The 17,896-nt window shown below is 37.1% G+C and overlaps 2 protein-coding genes across 2 annotated transcripts in view; one reads left to right on the forward strand and one right to left on the reverse strand.

Annotated features, from left to right (window-relative positions):
* Positions 1-8,733, reverse strand: part of LOC150078377 (uncharacterized) — a 99,653-nt gene extending 90,920 nt beyond the window's left edge. Inside the window, exons 1-2 of the mRNA XM_090384548.1 lie at positions 8,677-8,733; positions 5,548-5,772 (exon numbers count right to left, since the gene is read on the reverse strand). Coding sequence (XP_090240674.1) covers positions 5,548-5,772; positions 8,677-8,733 — 282 coding nt within the window. The remainder of the gene's footprint in view (positions 1-5,547; positions 5,773-8,676) is intronic.
* A 2,996-nt stretch (positions 8,734-11,729) lies between these two features.
* Positions 11,730-17,896, forward strand: part of LOC150078378 (DNA polymerase lambda-like) — a 66,702-nt gene continuing 60,535 nt past the window's right edge. The window contains exons 1-2 of the mRNA XM_090384549.1: positions 11,730-12,683; positions 17,352-17,426. Coding sequence (XP_090240675.1) covers positions 11,994-12,683; positions 17,352-17,426 — 765 coding nt within the window. The 5' untranslated portion in view covers positions 11,730-11,993. The remainder of the gene's footprint in view (positions 12,684-17,351; positions 17,427-17,896) is intronic.

Raw genomic sequence — 17,896 nt, forward strand, 5'->3', positions numbered from 1 at the left:
TAATTACAGACCTGTTAGTTTAACTTCTGTTCCAGGGAAATTAATGGAATCACTGGTTAAAGAAGCATTGCAGGATCATCTAGAGAAGACTTCAGTTATAGCTTGGAAACAGCATAGGTTTGTTAAGAGGAAGTCTTGTCTGACCAATTTGAATGGATACCATGATGTGGTCACAAAGCAACCGAATGTCAAAATAATTTTGATATCATATACTTAGCTTTCAGGAAAGATTTTGATACTGTTGCACATGGAAGATTGCTGTACAAATTGGAGAGGTATGGCATTAAGGATAAATTGCTATGATGGATAAAGGGATGGTTGAGTGGGAGACGACAGAGAGTGGTAATCAATGGACACTGCTCTTCATGGACAAATGTTATTAGTGGAGTTCCCCGGGGTTCGGTGCGGGGCCCATTGTTGTTTTGTATATTCATCAATGATATTGATGAAGGTATATCAAGATTAATGTCCACGTTTGCAGATGATACAAAGGTTGGCAGGGTTGTTAACAACAGTAAAGACAGTATGTTACTCCAACTGGATCTAAACAAGTTGGGCAAATGAGCTGAGAAGTGGTAACTGAAGTTTAACATTGACAAATGTAAAGTACTGGATATGGATAGCAATAACCCAAGAGAAACGTACCAACTGTGTGGTACTACACTCAGGGAAGTGGAAAGTGAAAAATACCTGGGAGTAATTGTGCAATCCAATATGAAGTTTGCTGGGTAGTGCAGACGGGCTACCAGGGCAGGTCACAGAGTCTTGTCAATGATATATAGGAATTTTGCTAGCAGGGACAGGGAGGTGATTATACTGTTATACAAGGCAATGGTAAGGCCACACCTAGAGTACTGTGTACAGGTCTGGTGGCCTCGTTTTAGGATGGATGTAGAGTTGCTAGAACGAATACAAAGAAGGGCAACGAGATTGGTGAGGGGAACAAAGGGGTGCTCTTACCAAGAAAGGCTCAAGTTCTGCAAATTGAGTGCCTGGAGAATAGGCACCTACAAGGTGACCTGATTGAGGTGTATAAGGCCTTGAATGGATTGAGCAAGCCGAATGCTGATGGGATTCTTCCTCTTGCTCAGATTAAGAACCTGAGGGGGGCATAGATTCAAATTGAAGAAAGACAGTTGTAGAATAGATATATGGAAGTTTGCCTTGAGCCAGCAGGTGGTTGATTGGTGGAACAGACTTCCATCTTTTGTTGTGGAAGTTGATAGCCTAAATAAATTTAAGGCTGAGCTGGACAGGCATTTGGAACAAATGGACGGGTGAAATGGGAGGTTTTTTTTTTTTTTTGCTGATGCTGCATAAGCTTGCTTTCTTGCATCATATGCCTCTACTAATGCTAATTTTTTTTTTTTTTTTTTTTATGTGAACCCCAAACACGAGAGGTATTAGAATCTATAGTACTTAATACCGTGCTTGGGTTGGAGGTTGAGAAGACAAAAGAAGATATTTGTTGACATTATTTGTGGGCAGATGGGGTAAGAAGTGGCAACTGAAGTTTAACCTTGACAAATGCAAAGTACTGCATATGGGTAGAAGTAACCCCAGAGAAACGTACCAACTGTGTGGTACTACACTTAAGGTGGTAGAAAATGAAAAAGACCTGGGAGTAATTGTGCAGTCAGATATGAAGTTTTCTGAGCAATGCAGACAGGCTGCCAGGGCAGGTTATGGGGTTTTGTCAATGATATATAGGAATTTTGCTAGCAGGGAAAAGGAGGTGATTATCCCTCTGTATAAGGCAATGGTCAGGCCACGCCTTCAGTACTGCGTACAGGTCTGGACGCCTCATTTTAGGAAGGATGTAGATTTACTTGAGCGTGTACAGAGAAGGGCAACAAGATTGGTGAGGGGAATGAAGGGATTCTCTTACCAAGAGAGGCTTAAGTTCTGCAAACTGCAGTGGCTGGAGACTAGGCACCTGCGCGGTGATCTGATTGAGGTATATAAGGCCTTGAATGGGTTGAGCACGCTGAATTCTGATGGGATCCTTCCACTTGTTCAGATTACGAACCTAAGGGGTCATAAATTCAAATTAAGAAAAGACAGATGTAGAATAGATGTGCCGAAATTTGCCTTTAGCCAGCGGGTGGTTAATTGCTGGAACAAACTTCCATCTGTCGTTGTGGAAGTTGATAGGTTGAATAAATTTAAGGAGGAACTGGACAGGCATTTGGAGGCAATGGTGTGATTTTTTTTTTGGCTGATGCTGCATAAGCTCATATACTTGCTTTCTTGCATCACATGCTACTACTACTACTATTACTACTATTAGACTTGAACTTAGACCGACTAGTGACAACATCAAGAATGCTGATGGGACCTTCGTGCGATCACCATCCGAACGCCTGCAACGGTGGAGTGAATTCTTCAAAGCTTTGTATAATCACGACCCACCTCATGGACCGCCAGCAACAGCACTCTCGATCGACCCCCCTGAGGTCTCCATGGTCGATGTTGAGCCTACAGTAGAAGTGAAAGCAGCCATAAACAGCTATCAAAGCCGGGGGAGATGTACTGCTTCACCGACTACACTCGCTCCTCAAAACCATCTGGTGCACTGAACAAATTCCGCTAACATGGAGGAAAGCCATTATCGTACCGATCAACAAGAAAGGTGATAACCGGGACTGCAAGAACTACCGTGGCATCAGCCTCCTTTCCATCATCGGAAAGGTCTTTATGAAGATCATCCAGTCAAGACTGCAAAAACATCGCAAGCAAACCAGTCGAGAAGAACAGGCAGGATTTAGACCCGGGCGAGGATGCTGTGATCAAATCTTTGCCATTCGTCAGCTGATGGAGGAGAGGATCCGGTGTGGACAGCGAACCGTCATTGTTTTCATTGACTTTAAGTCTGCTTTCGACTGTGTCCACCGGCCTGCCTTATGGAAACTACTAGAGGTTGAACATGTACCTCGAAAAGTCATCACACTCCTCCAAACTGCATACAACGGTTTAACCAGCCAGGTGCGCATCCAGAACGATTTATCTGAGGAATTTACCATCCAAACTGGAGTCCGCCAAGGGGATGTAGCCTCCCCATTGCTTTTCAACATCGTGGTCGACGCCATTATGAGACAAGCATTCAGAAATAGACAGGGCATACAATATGACAAGGATCACTATGTGACTGACCTGATGTTTGCTGATGATAGTGCTATCCTTGCCAGTAACGATGCTGAAGCCACAGACATCCTCTACGACATTGCCCGCATTGCCCGGCCATACGGTTTGAAGATCAATGCTGGTAAGACAAAGGCCCTGACAACAGATGGGTCGCAAGCCACCATCTATCTCGAAGGCGTCCAGATCGAGCAAGTGCAGGACTTTAAATACCTTGGGTCGCTGGTCCAGGAGAAGAAAGTTGCATCCACCATGGAAATCCACAGCAGAATTGGACAGGTGGCCACTGCGTTCGCCTCGCTCAAATGGTGTCTGTGGAAGAGGACCAACATTTCCACAAAGACTAAAATCCGACTCTTCCGGACTTTGATCCTGCCCATTCTTCTTTACAGATCGGAAACATGGATTTGTCTCAAGTTAGATTTGAACAAACTTGAGGTATTCCAAATGCGATGCCTGCGGCAAATCTTGGGCATCTCTCTTCGCGACCGCATCACTAATGATACCATCCGCGCCAGATGCCAACAGCAACCAACCATTGCCGACCAAATCCAGAAGCGAAGGCTTAGATGGTTTGGCCACGTATGTAGAATGGGCACGAACAGAATACCATCCAGACTCCTTTGGAGACAACGACCCACCCAATGGAGCATCCAACGGACCGCGCCTAGGAAAACGTGGGCCAAGCAAGTGGAAAATGACTTGAAGAGCCGACGTCTCGACCTTAACCAGGCCACGACTGATGCCATTGATCGTAAGGTATGGAAGAACATCACAGAGCAAGTCCGAAACCCTGCGGCACCTACAGCAGCATACTGGTTGCGTGGCCAACCGCCTCCCCCAGCTGCCAGCTAAGGACCAAAGAAGAAGACTTGAACTTGTAGATTGTTAATTTTCAGGAAATAATACGTATGAAGGAAGGTTGTTCCAGAAAACGGCAGTTGAATGAATAAATGAGGAAGATGAAAAGTTGGTTCTGTGGGTTTGAAGTTGGACAGTAAATGGATGTTGGCTGGTGGCGGCACGTGTTCGGACTGTTTTGAAAGAGAGAGCGGGAATTATAGAAGCCAATTCAGAAGAACAGTGCCCATGGAAGTATCTGTAGAAGAGGCATGCAGCAGAAACAGTACGTCTATGAGAAAGCGAGTGGAGAGACTCTGTTAGAGATGAATCATTAATTAACCTAATTGCCCTCTTCTGAATGGAATCAAGAAGCCTGAGAGAGGTTTTTGGGGGCACCACCCCAGATGTGGGAACAATATTCCATGGCAGGGCGCATTTGCGATTTATACAGAGTGAGCAGCTGTTTAATGCTGCCAGGACAGCTCATGGGGTTTTGTCAATGATATATATACAACAACTTTGCTAGTAGGGATAAGGACATGATTATCCCTTTGTATAAAGTCATGGTTAGGATGCATCTAGAGTACTGTATACAAGTTGAGGTCTCACTTTAGGAAGGATGTTTATCTTCTGGAACAGGTGCAGAGAAGGGCAACTAGATTGGTGAAAGGAACAAAAGGGTGCACTTACCTAGAAAGGTTTCAGTTCTGCAAATTGCATAATCTCTAGACCAGGCACCTGTGAGATCTGACTGAGGTATTTAACGTCTTGACTGGATTGAGTAAGCTGAATATTAATGGTATTCTCATTTTGCTGAGACTACACACATGAGGGGGCATAAATTCAAGTTGAGGAAGGATGGTTGCAGGATATATGTACAGAGATTTGCTTTCAGCCAGCGGGTGGTCGATTGTTGGAACAAGCTTTCTTGTTGTGGAAGTGGATGGGTTCAATAAATCTAAGGAAGAAGCAGACAAATTCTTGGAGGGTAACAATAGGTGAACTGGGTTTTTTGCTGATGCTATATAAGTTTTTCTTGCAACATTTGGCATTACTACTAATGCCACTATTACTACTATTTTCTATGGATAAATCTCTCCCACTTAACATGGATTAATTTAGCATAATGTTTTTACAGCCCAATTAAAAGTGCTATGTGGGGGATGTATGTATTGTATTATAATACAGTTTTTCCATGAAAAAGTATTACTTCTGATGCTCCAGTTATTTCCATAGATGTGATTAAGCCTTTAAGACATTTAATATACTCAATTAAACACCAATTTCAGTTTATGATTGTTTGTGTGGAACCAATCACAATCATTAATCAAAGGACTGCTGTGTTTTCATGTATTCATAACCAATTTAAAACAAAGAAAAATGACTTTTCTGGACCTTTGGAGCTTGTTTTGAATTATTATTTTGCCTATCTATTTGCTTTTTTCTTTTTAATTAGACACTGAAATGGCCTTTCAGTGTCTAATTATCTGGACTTTGGTTACAAAGTACATATCTAATACATTTCACATAAACATTTCCAAAAATATTTATATATAGAACTACCTTTAAGAAATATTCTTTAGAAAATTGCTGTTCTAAAGCACTAAACCAGGACACTCCGATATTAGTTGATAAAGCTGATGTCCTTTTTGCCTGAAGTTTAACTTTAGCTTGAAGTTTTTTTACAGCAATGATGTGAAGTTGATTTGAAGGCAAAACAGGAGAAAGATCTGAAGAATCATTATTTCCACTAATGTGATCTGTCTTCTGCCTTTTGTGTGGAGAAACCTTAAAAGATATTTTGGTTATGTAATTAAGGATTATTTTGTAAGGGTTACAAAGCATAATAATAATATTTTAAAAAAAAATTAATAAGAGACCAAGACAAATACATCAAAATCATGCCTTTCAGTATTATTTGTAGGCATCATATTTGATGCATTTGCATGCATACTATAATCATTTTAATCATTAGCGAATATAAATGCATATAACATGATATTACTAGCCCCACTACATATTCCATCGGTGCCTCCATAGCCAGGTGGGCAGGAGCAGCAGTGCATAGCACACGCTTCTTGATTAGACCAGGGTTCGAGCCCGTAACCACCAAATATGGAGGATGCGGAAAGGTCAGGGAATGACCACCACATATCGCGGAGCAATATGGCCTTAGTTGCTAATGCTCCTAAAAACCAAATAACAAAAAAACATATTCCATCAATTTGACATTAAACTAGGAAACATGATTAAAATCATTGAAAACATTACACTAGTAGATATTTGGATACTGAATGATACAAAGTTAAAGAAACCAGACGTCCTGGATTATGCCGGACAGTCTTGGATTTAAGTCGTTTGCCCCACACTGCACTGTCCCAGAAAATGTCCCAGATTGGACATGTAGCCTCCATACTTATATCACGAATCACAATAAAATTAAGTTAATTGATGCAGATTAAGAAGAAAGTGGGCTTTTTTTGACAAGATATCATATTTAAAAAAATGTGCTAATGATTCAAAAATAAAAGAATGGAGTGACCAAAGGATGCCAACAGATATGAGGAAAGTCAAAATATCTAAACATTTTGACACAAGGGACATACCACGCAGGTATTTGAAAAGAGTAATTGGATTTGCATTATGTTTGCCGGAAACCATTGGTGCAACGGAAAGTTTTTTTGGTAGTAAATAAATTTTGGATGTCAGAAAAAAACACAATGACAGTAGAAATGCTGAAAACAATACTACAAGTTAAGTGCAATTTTACTAATTCTTGTGAATAATTTTACGAAGAAATGGCAAATAATGAAAAATTATTAAGAAAAATTCACTCCACAGAAAAATATATTTAATTATATTATAATTTCTATTGTTTTTATTGCTAAAAGAAGTATGTATTTTAATTATTATTATTATTTCACAGAAATACCTATATAATATAGGTAAAAAATATATATATTTAAGAAGTGTGATATTTTATTTTATAGGTTTAGTTCAAAGAAGTACAGTATATATATTTAATTTATATTTTGTATGTGAATATTTTTTTTTATAAATAAAAAAATTTTAAAAATGTGTATATTGCTTTTAAGGAGGGTGGAAAATTGATGTCCAGCACTGGAATACTAAGGATCTGGTAACTTTATATAAAGCAAATATAAATGACAAGGTATAATTACAGTACGAATTTGAAATTCACTATAAAATATTTATTGAAAATACATCATTCTTTGTTCGTAATAGAGAACCACAATTATAGTATGAATGGCATCGATTTAATTGTAACTCATATTGCAACTACCTTCACAACAAGTTACCGTGTATTGCACTACCTCGAATAAGTAACGCTTCATCAATGGGGAAGACTATTGTTACTTGATACCACCATTTCAAGACTTATTGGCTTATCATCGGTGGGTGGGCAGGTACCCTGGTGTGGCAATCATGCCAATCCAATTATGAAGTATAACTCCACAATATTGTGGAGTTATACTTCATTGTTATTGTTATTATTTGGTTTTTAGCAGTATAGGCAACTAAGGCCATATTGCTCCGGGGATATGAAGTGGTCATTCCCTGACCTTTCCACATCCTCCGTATTTGGTGGTCACGGGCTCAAACCCCGGTCTAATCAAGAAGCATGTGCTATGCACTGCTGCTCCTGCACACCTGGCTACAGAAGTGCCTTATACTCCTTAAGTGAATGATACGTTATAAAGGGCTTGCACCATTCAATACATCCAAATAATAATCATCAATAACCATTTGTTTCTGATTGCCAACTGCCAGTAATACAAAGACCTAATATGCCAAAAGAACAGTTAGATGTGATAAACATGTGATAATTTAATAAAATTTAGAAGCATAATAGCAGAATACGAGCTAGCATTACAGCTAAGAGACTAAACCAATATATACATAAATTATATACAAAAGATGAGGAAGCAGGGGAACAAACAGGGGGTAATAAACAAACTAAGCCAAAAGAGAAGAAATAGGATGAAAACAGTACCTCAATCTATATAAAGTATTAAGTACGTCCAAGTATTAATAAAGTATTAATAACGTCCAAGATGATTCTGCAATCGATTTCTTTTCCGTGGCCATCTGAACTGCATACAAAAAAAAAAAAAAATGGATAGGGAAAATTGATACCAGGGGAATCACCATTTTATTATTATATTAACCGTATATACGGTAAATAATATTATTATACTCTTTACTTTTTCTATAACTATACTACCTCCTTGCATCCATTTTGTCTTCCCACATTTTCCTGTCTTTTCTTTTCACCACAACTTTTATCAACACACACATATATTTATTTATTTATTATTTTTTAATTCAAAGGGAAATGATTTGTCTACTTTCAATATCCTATTCAGTGTATTAATCATTTCTACTTCCAATACGTTATCCAGTACAGAAACGGCTGATAGCACGACTGAACTGAGTCTCAATTATGTTGGTTCTTTGAAGGTTTTGTGAGTCCTACATATCAATCATAAATCACAACAGCTACAATATACAATATTGCTAACCTGTTCTTTCCCCTTGCGTCTTTTGAATCCTGGCAGTGGCTTAAAATATGTCGACAAAATAGTCTGTCCTGACATTATCACAAATCTAATATTTAATTAATTAGCTACAGTGAATAATATTCAAATATTTCAACTGTCAAGTACATACATATCTATTCAACAGCTTCGACTTGGCCAAACTTCCCGCCAAATTTATAATCAACATTTCCTCAATTCGCAACACATGTGGAAAAGCGGGCAATACTCCCCTATTACAAAAGAACTTTGACAAACGCTAAAAAAACCCTCCCGAAAAACCTAAATAACTGATTCAGAAAATAAAGCTAATATAAACGGTTTGTTACTTAAAACGAAAGGAAAAGAGATGGGGGAGGTCTCAATAATATATGTACATTGTATTATATTATAGATCAAAGTGATGCAAGGAATTCGAGTTATTTAACATCAGGTCTTGAAAAACCCCCGGGGCTCACATTTGGTGAGTATGGGCTTGGCAAACCCAGGGTCCTGAGCTGGATATCATCATTATTCTCTTTCTTGGTGATTCCTTTGTACTTCTCTCTCTCTCTCTCTCTCTCTCTCTCTCTCTCTCTCTCTCTCTCTCTCTTCTTTCTTTCTCAGGGGTAACTCGGGAATTTTTTTTTTTTTTTTTTTTTTGGCTGGTGCAGCATAAGCCTCAGGCTTCCTTGTACCATATGGCTAATAATAAAAAAAAAAAAACAGTCACCTCAGAACCTTTTTTTTAAATCAACTTTAAAAATATATAACATTCCAGAATCCCATCCATTAAAGGCTAGCAGTATTTTGAAAATAGCATACTCTGTTTTCAAGAGTCTGGATTGGAATCCAGTAGTAGGAACTCACATCTGGTGAGTATGGGCTTGGCACACCCAGGGTCCCGAGCTGGATATCATCATCCTTCTCTTTCTTGGTGACTTCTCTCTCTCTCTCTCTCTCTCTCTCTCTCTCTCTCTCTCTCTCTCTCTCTCTCTCTCTCTCTCTCTCTATCTCTCTCTCAGGGTAACTCGGAAATTTTTTTTGGCTAGTGCAGCATAAGCTTCAGCCTTCCTTGCACCATATAGCTAATAATAATAATAATAATAATAATAATAATAATAATAATAATAATAATAATAAGTATTTTTTTTTACTTTTGAACAGCTTATGCAGCACTATACACCGATGAGCCAAAACATTAGACCACTTCCCTAATATGATGCTGGTCCTCCACCTGCAGCCAAAACAGCTCGTACTCGGCGAGGCATGGACGCTACAAGATTTCTAAATGTGTCGTGGTATCTGGTACCAACACGTAACCAGCAGATCGTTTAACTGCTATAAGGTCCGTGGTTGAGACGCCACAGATCGGAGCTGCTGTTCCAACACAAACCACAGATGCTCGATGAGATTGATGTCTTAGGAATTTGGAGGCTAGGGAAATACCTGGAAGTCTTCCTCGTGTTCCGCGAACCAGTCTCGAACAATCCGGGCGGTGTGATATGGCGCATTATCCTGCTGAAAGACGGCACCGCCAGAGGAGAAGACTGTTGCCATGAAAGGATGTATCTGGTCAGCAATGATGTTTGGGTACAAATTACAATGTGTCACACAGCATTAGGAATTTCTCCCATCACCGCGAGTGTCCGCTGTATCGAGGGTCAGTACTCTGCCAAGGATTTAAAAGTGTGTGGATCATGTATTGGGTAGTATGTTGCGCCCATTGTTCTTCTGGCCTATTGGCCGTTGGCCCCTGATAGGATCCGACGTTGCCCGTACTATGCCAACGACGAGGCTGGCCAGGTGTACAAGGTGATGTTTAGGTTATTAATTGTTATATTTAGGCCACCCGAATAATTAAATTTACCTGCCATGCTGTGTCTTATGTCTGTTAATTGTGTGTGTTCTACGGTCGATTTGTCTGTTTTCCGTGGACTAATGTTATTAGTGGAGTCCCACAGGGTTCGGTGTTAGGTCCACTGTCGTTTTCTATATTTATCAATGATATTGATGAAGGCATATCAGGCTTAATGTCGAAGTTTGCAGATGATACAAAGGTTGGCAGTGTTGTTAATGACAGTAAGGGCAGTGTGCTACTGCAACAGGATCTAGATAATTTGGGCAGATGGACTAAGAAGTGGCAACTGAAGTTTAACCTTGACAAATGCAAAGTACTGCATATGGGTAGAAGTAATCCCAGAGAAACGTACCAACTGTGTGGTACTACACTTAAGGTGGTAGAAAATGAAAAAGACCTGGGAGTAATTGTGCAGTCAGATATGAAGTTTTCTGAACAATGCAGACAGGCTGCCAGGGCAGATCAATGGGTTTTGTCATTGATATATAGGAATTTTGCTAGCAGGGAAAAGGAGGTGATTGTCCCTCTGTATAAGGCAATGGTCAGGCCACGCCTTCAGTACTGCGTACAGGTCTGGAGGCCTCATTTTAGGAAGGATGTCGATTTGCTTGAGCGTGTACAGAGAAGGGCAACAAGATTGGTGAGAGGAATGGAGGGATCCTCTTACCAAGAGAGGCTTAAGTTCTGCAAATTGCAGTGGCTGGAGACTAGGCACTTGCGCAGTGATCTGATTGAGGTGTATAAGACCTTGAATGGGTTGAGCACGCTGAATTCTGATGGGATCCTTCCACTTGTTCAGATTACGAACCTAAGGGGGCATAAATTCAAATTAAGAAAAAACAGATGTAGAATAGATGTGCGGAAATTTGCCTTTAGCCAGCGGGTGGTTAATTGCTGGAACAAACTTCCATCTGTCGTTGTGGAAGTTGAAATGTTGAATAAATTTAAGTAGGAACTGGACAGGCATTTGGAGGGAATGGTGTGATTTTTTTTTTTTTTTTTTGGCTGATGCTGCATAAGCTGCACTTGTTTTCTTGCATCACATGACACTACTACTACTACTACCACTACTACCGCGCAGACTAACAAGAGCAATAGGAAGTGAAGACATATAACAGTATGCAGATGCTAACCAATACCATTGTATTAAAGTTTAAGCTGATAGTGCAATTTACGTGGCCCGCCCTGTAGATTCTGGTTCGAAATGAAAGTATTGTAAATATTGTATTTTTTCTAGAACCGCTAGGGGAATCATCCTATGGGAACAAAGATTTGAAGAGCGTGAGGGCGTTGTGATTTTTGTAATATAGTATACATTTGATCTATTACGGAAGTTAAATATCTAATCCTATCTGCTTGTGTGGTATTAAATGTAACACCGAAATAGCTGGTGATGAGTTACGGAGAGATGTAGTTATAGTCAATAAATATAACATAAACAAATCAGGGAACTCCTAGATATAGAGGGGAAATTAGCTAAATGAATGTACAAACGTTAATTGGTTATTCGATTTTCAGTAATATCTAGAGTGACATGTGAAAACTTCACGTTTCTAATGTATATTTTATTTCAGTTGAGCTTGAGATATATGTTGTGATTTTGAGTAAGAATGGGTGAAGAAGAGAACGAACATAGTAATAAATGCCATGGATTTCAATATGATCAAAAAAGTAAGAAGAGGAAGGTACAAAATGAGACAACTAAATCAGCATGTCCATGCAATCCGAAAGTTGGACTGAAAGGGTACTTTACTGACATAATAATATATATTCTTCCATCGGGTATAGGTAATTCGCGCTGTAAGCTGTTTCGTGAAAAAATATTACAATATGGGGGTGTCGTAGAAAACTCCTTTTCGTCCCGAGTCACTCATATGATTGTTGATGAAGGAATGGATGTAGCTCGTGTATGTAAATGCATGAAGTGGATATCACCGCCAGTTCACTTAAAAATTGTCAAAACGCTCTGGCTGAGCAATTGCTTGAAAAATGGATACCTTGTTGGCACTAGTGATTATGAATTACTAAAGTCAAACTGTTTTGGAATTAAGATGCAAACACAAAATGAAATGACATTAGCAACGAAGCATGAAGAATCACTGTACCCGAATCCTTCAAATGAAGTCTCTGATGCATTGAAATACAGTACAGTAAAAACAAACCCTTTTGAGTATAATATGGCTCCTGTGAATTACCAAAAATCCCAAAACAGTTCGGATGATGATAATTCAGATGATGATGCAGATTTGACAAATGTAACACCATTTTCAAGTCCAGAAAAAGTACAAGTCATCGCTTCGGCAAGTATACCTTCTGACAAACCCTTTGAGAGTGTACATTTTCCAGTGGCGAAACTACCATACCAGCCTATGACCATGTCAGCCAACATGGTGCCTAAGTGGACCCTACAATTCATTCTGTATATTTGTCAGAAAGCAGGGGAGGGGCTCATTGGAGAATGTCATTGTGGGGTTCACACTTTGTAGTTTCGTCTCTGACAGCAGGGCTGGTCCTAGAGTTCAGGGGGTTATGCATAATAATTAATTTTGGGAATGCCTGGGTCTCCTTGGGGAAACCCACTGTGTTTGGATTTTGGGGCCATTTTCAATTGGCAGCCAGATAAATTGTGCCCACTGCACTTTCTTAAGCACCAGTTCTGTTTGACAATATGTATTCACAGGTATGGCATACAACTTTTTTTGCTATTATGAAATATTACATTAATAAATTGCATGCCATGATTTTTTTTAAAAAGTTCTTTTAAAAATTTAGAAGAATTCTTATATAAAACTAAGTACCAAGAAATGTAAAATTTTGTTGTATGCTATTTTAATTTTAAGAATATCCGTGATATATAAATAGATACTGAAGAGAAGCATATAAATACTCCATAATTATTGCTATTAAATGAAGAGCTCCTAAAAATATGTAATGGAGATAAATGTGATAATAAAAAAAAATTGAAATATAACTTGATATAATGTTCATGGAAATTAATAATATATAATGTTCATGGAAATTAATAATATATAATGTTCTTGATATAATGTTCATGGAAATTAATAATATATAATGTTCTTGATATAATGTTCATGGAAATTAATAATATATAATGTTCTTGATATAATGTTCATGGAAATTAATAATTAAATTTCAAAAGGCAAAAAAACAATCTCCATGGTTTATTTGTAAATTAAATGGTTTATTGATTAAGAATTATTAATATGTATAATTGACCACTCTATATATTTTATTAAGCATGGCCTAAACTAATATATACAATAGTGTGACGTTTTGGATATCTTGCCGATACCCATCATCAGACTGTGCTGTTTGGGAATAGAGATAAAAAGGTGAAGGTTGCTAATTAGATTTACATTAAGCAGTTCTAAATTACAGTCATAATTTTTAACAAAGGATCAGTTATAAGATGTATTAACAATTGGTCATTTCTAATTTTCATTATTAATGGCAATGAGTAGATAAATAATCTTTATCTAATTATTTATCTATTCACTGCCATTATTATTGAAGATTAGAAATGACCAATTGTTAATACATCTTATAACTGATCCTTTGTTAAAAATTATGATTGTAATTTAGAACTGCTCAATGTGAATCTAATTAGCAACCTTCACCTTTTTATCTCTATTCCCAAACAGCATGGTCTGATGATGGGTATTGGCAAAATACCCAAAACGTCACACTATTGTATATATTAGTTTAGGCTATGCTTAATAAAATATATATTAAAAACTCCACGTGGTAAAAGAGTGGTCAGTTATACATATTAATAATTCTTAATGGATAACAACCACGTAACGTCCTTCCCCAACTATATTAGGTTTATTGATTGTTACCCAGAGGTGGTTCAGAGGATTTCCTACACAGTTATGTTTAGTTAACTTAACTAAATAAAATTGTAATTGATGTCAATGTTTTAAATCTGCCCTGGAATTCTGTTCTTGAGATAAGTTTTGTTCAAAGAACAGTTCTCGTAAGTGTAATCTGCCTCTGCATAGCATAGCATAGGAACTATATTTGGAGTCCCCCCACCTTCAAAATTTAATTAAGAAATATAACTTTGTCTAAAAACGAAGAATTGCATAATTTAGCCATAATTTTATATATTTATATTTTTATTTCTTTTTATTTAAACTCCTTTATTGTAAAGTATCTAATTATGCCATTTTACTTTTTAAGATAGAATTTGTATAAGGAAAAAGTGATTAGTGAAGCAAGCAGTGGTGGGGGTGGGAAGGATAGATTATCTCTTCTGAGAATTTAAATATTCTTTTCACAAAACTTTCTATAGATTTTCTCTAACTAAGACATAATTATAGTAATTGTAAAAGTTACTTAACTTTTTATACCTACTAAAATATGCAATTCAAGGTATAGACCTAAATGGATGACAAGTGAACTAATGACACCAGTGACAAAGGAAAAAGACATGGGATGATTATAAATTATCAGAGGACAGAAAAATATAAAATAAGTACAAACTAGTCTGCAGTCAAGTGACAAAGGTTCCCGGGATAGGTTACACAGAATATGAATGGTATAACTATTGATATTTCTGTTCTGGTTACTGAGAAACAGATATTTTGCGTTGATATTCATGCATGAAGAAGCGTTTAGGGATAGACATACCAGAAGTATACCAACTTATAATTGGGAGCTAAATGATTTTGTGATAACTCAGAAGAAAGTGGAAGAGAAATTGTTGAGGCTAAAAGTAAATAAGGCAGCTGCAGCTGATGGAATCCATCCAATTAAAAGAGACAGCAAAAGGGGTAAGTAAACCATTGCCATAATTATGAGAATATCCTTGGTTTTAGGGATAGTCTCCATGGATTGGAGATGGTGCAAATATTTCCCCTATTCATAAAGGAGGATCAAAGGGAGAAGTGAGTAACTTTAAGCTTGATCTCTGTTTCAGGAAAAATAATGGAGTCAGTGATCAAAGAAGTAATGTGGAATCGTCTTGACAGTAATGCAGCAATACACCAATCATAGCACAGATTTGTTAAGGAAGGATCTTATGACCAATCTAATTGTCTACTACTATTTAGTAATAAAGGAACCTGTTATAAAAAATAATTTTGACATCAAATATTTAGATTTCAGCAAACCTTTTTGATACTGTTCCACATGAAAGACTGCTGTACAAATTGGAGCAGTATATGTTAGAGGCAAGTTACTAGTTACTGCTATAGGTGAAGGGATGGTTGAAAGGCACACATTGGTTATTAATGGGCATGGTTCTTTGTGGACTAATGGGGTACCTCAGGGTTCAGTGCTTATCCCTTTCTTTTCATTATTTATTAATGATATCAATGAAAACATATCAAGTTTAATGGCAGGGTGGTTCACAATACAGAAAGTGAAAGTGTAATGCTGCAACATGACCTATAAAAATTAGGTAGATGGGCTGAGAAGTGGCAGCTGAGGTATAACATTGAAAAATGCTGGTACTGCATATGGGAACCATAATCCTGGAATAACATACCAGTTGAGTGGTACCAAATCCAAGGTATGACAAAAGCAAAAATATCTGATGTAATTGTACAGTCTGACATAAAGTTTTCTGAGTAGTGTAGGTAGGCTGCTAAGACAGCTCATCAGGTTCTCTCAGTCAAGGCCAGATTTACATATAAGCTAACAGTTTAGGGCCTCACATTACAAGGGCCTTTGCTCTATCTTAAAAAATTCTTTTTTAATATTGTCACAAGTGAACTGTAAGAGAGAAGGGTCTCATACATATTATAGCTTAGGGCCACAATAAGTTTAAATCTGGCCTGCTCTCTGTGATATACAAGAAATTTCTCAACAGGGACAAGGAGGTGATTGTTCTATTATGGATCTGTTGCAAATGGATGCAGAGGAAAGCAGCAAAATTAATCATGATACAAAAAAGGAATCCTTACCAAGATTTAAGCTCTGTAAATTATAGTATCTAGAAGCTTGGCACCTATGAGGAGACCTTATTAAAGGGTTTAAAACTGAGTGTATTAAGTAAATTAATTGTTATAGCAACCTGATTCTTGCTTGGATAACACACATAAAGGGGACATAAATTGAAAAAGGATGATTGGAAGATAGATGGGTAAAAATTTGCTTTTGTCCAGAGAGTGATTGATTGTTGGGGAAAAACTTCCATTTGGTGTTGTGGATGTGGGTAGTTTGAATAAATTTAATAAATTATTAAAATATTAATATTTGAGGGCCAAATAATTTATTTGGCCCACGAGGTAAAAATATTCAATGAAAATTTTCAATCAAAGTTTTAGTCCAAAACAAATTTTAAAAATTTAGATGACGTTGAAGTTTCCTGAAATGATTTTTTTTAAATCGATTCCCTTGAATTTTGAATTAACAAGGTTTTGCTGCATTACTATTTGGTCTCTCACATGTTATAGATTTAAATCTCCACTATCTTGCCAAGATTAAGTGATCTACCTTCTGATGACTGTAATTAGTTAAGCTCAGATGGAAGGAAATGTTTCTCCATGGGTTATTCTAGGTTCTTTAGCCTATACAACATTCAGATTGACCCATAATCACAAACTTGTAGAAACCAGCTGAATGTATTGTGACCAAAATAGTTAATCCCAAAAACCTCAAAAATAACCACTCAAATTTCTCCTCTGATTCAGTACTCTTGAAACAGCTGTTGGAATTGTGGTAGTACTATGAATTAAAAAAACAGCTACAAGTCTCAAAAGTGAAGTCTTGTGTTTCTTTCAACTTTTATTTTAGTATTGAAGTATTAATTATATTTAGACTTCAAGCTTTTATGCACTTTTATTTTGTATAATTTTGTATACATAACCCAAGTTATGTATAAATTAATTAAAATTAGAATTTAGTTTCTATCTTATTTTGAGGTGTATTCATAGCAAATATCATTCCCTTTAAATGACGTACGTAGTATATTTATTAGACAAAAATGTGTTTTTTTGTAGGAGAATTTTATTTGCAGTACTTCGTCTAAGGATTCTGCAGTCAACCATAACAAATACATAACAGATAAACTTGAGGTTAGTGAATTTATTTAATTACCTCAGTGTTGCATGTATATGTATGAGTAAGATGTTCCTTAAACTGGAAGTAGTAGTGCAGGGCTTTGTAAATCCACCTGAAAAATATCTAGTGCTCTTTAGTCAGCAGTTTGAGATTATCAGCTCTTCCTCTGCCTAACTTCCTAAATATACACAAAGTAATAATTCAGTAGTTTTGGAGGTGCAGAATTACAGGCACTCCCTGACTTACATAAATTCGACTTTATATAATTTTTTTCCAGCTGATGCAAACTGAAAAAAAATATGGAAATGTAAAATGCATCCCATAGAAATAAATAGAGGTATCGTGAAAAATCGTAATAACACATTGTTTTTTTTTTTTTTTTTTTTTGGTAATTCATTCCAAGACCTTGGAAGTTGAAATTTTCACCTATATAACTAAGCTATTTATTTCTCTAAAAGTTCATTTTTATAATGGAAATTGTATT

Source organism: Mastigoproctus giganteus, chromosome 11, assembly GCF_048544385.1.
Source record: "Mastigoproctus giganteus isolate SK-2022 chromosome 11, ASM4854438v1, whole genome shotgun sequence".
Classification (NCBI taxonomy): Eukaryota; Metazoa; Arthropoda; class Arachnida; order Uropygi; family Thelyphonidae; genus Mastigoproctus; species Mastigoproctus giganteus.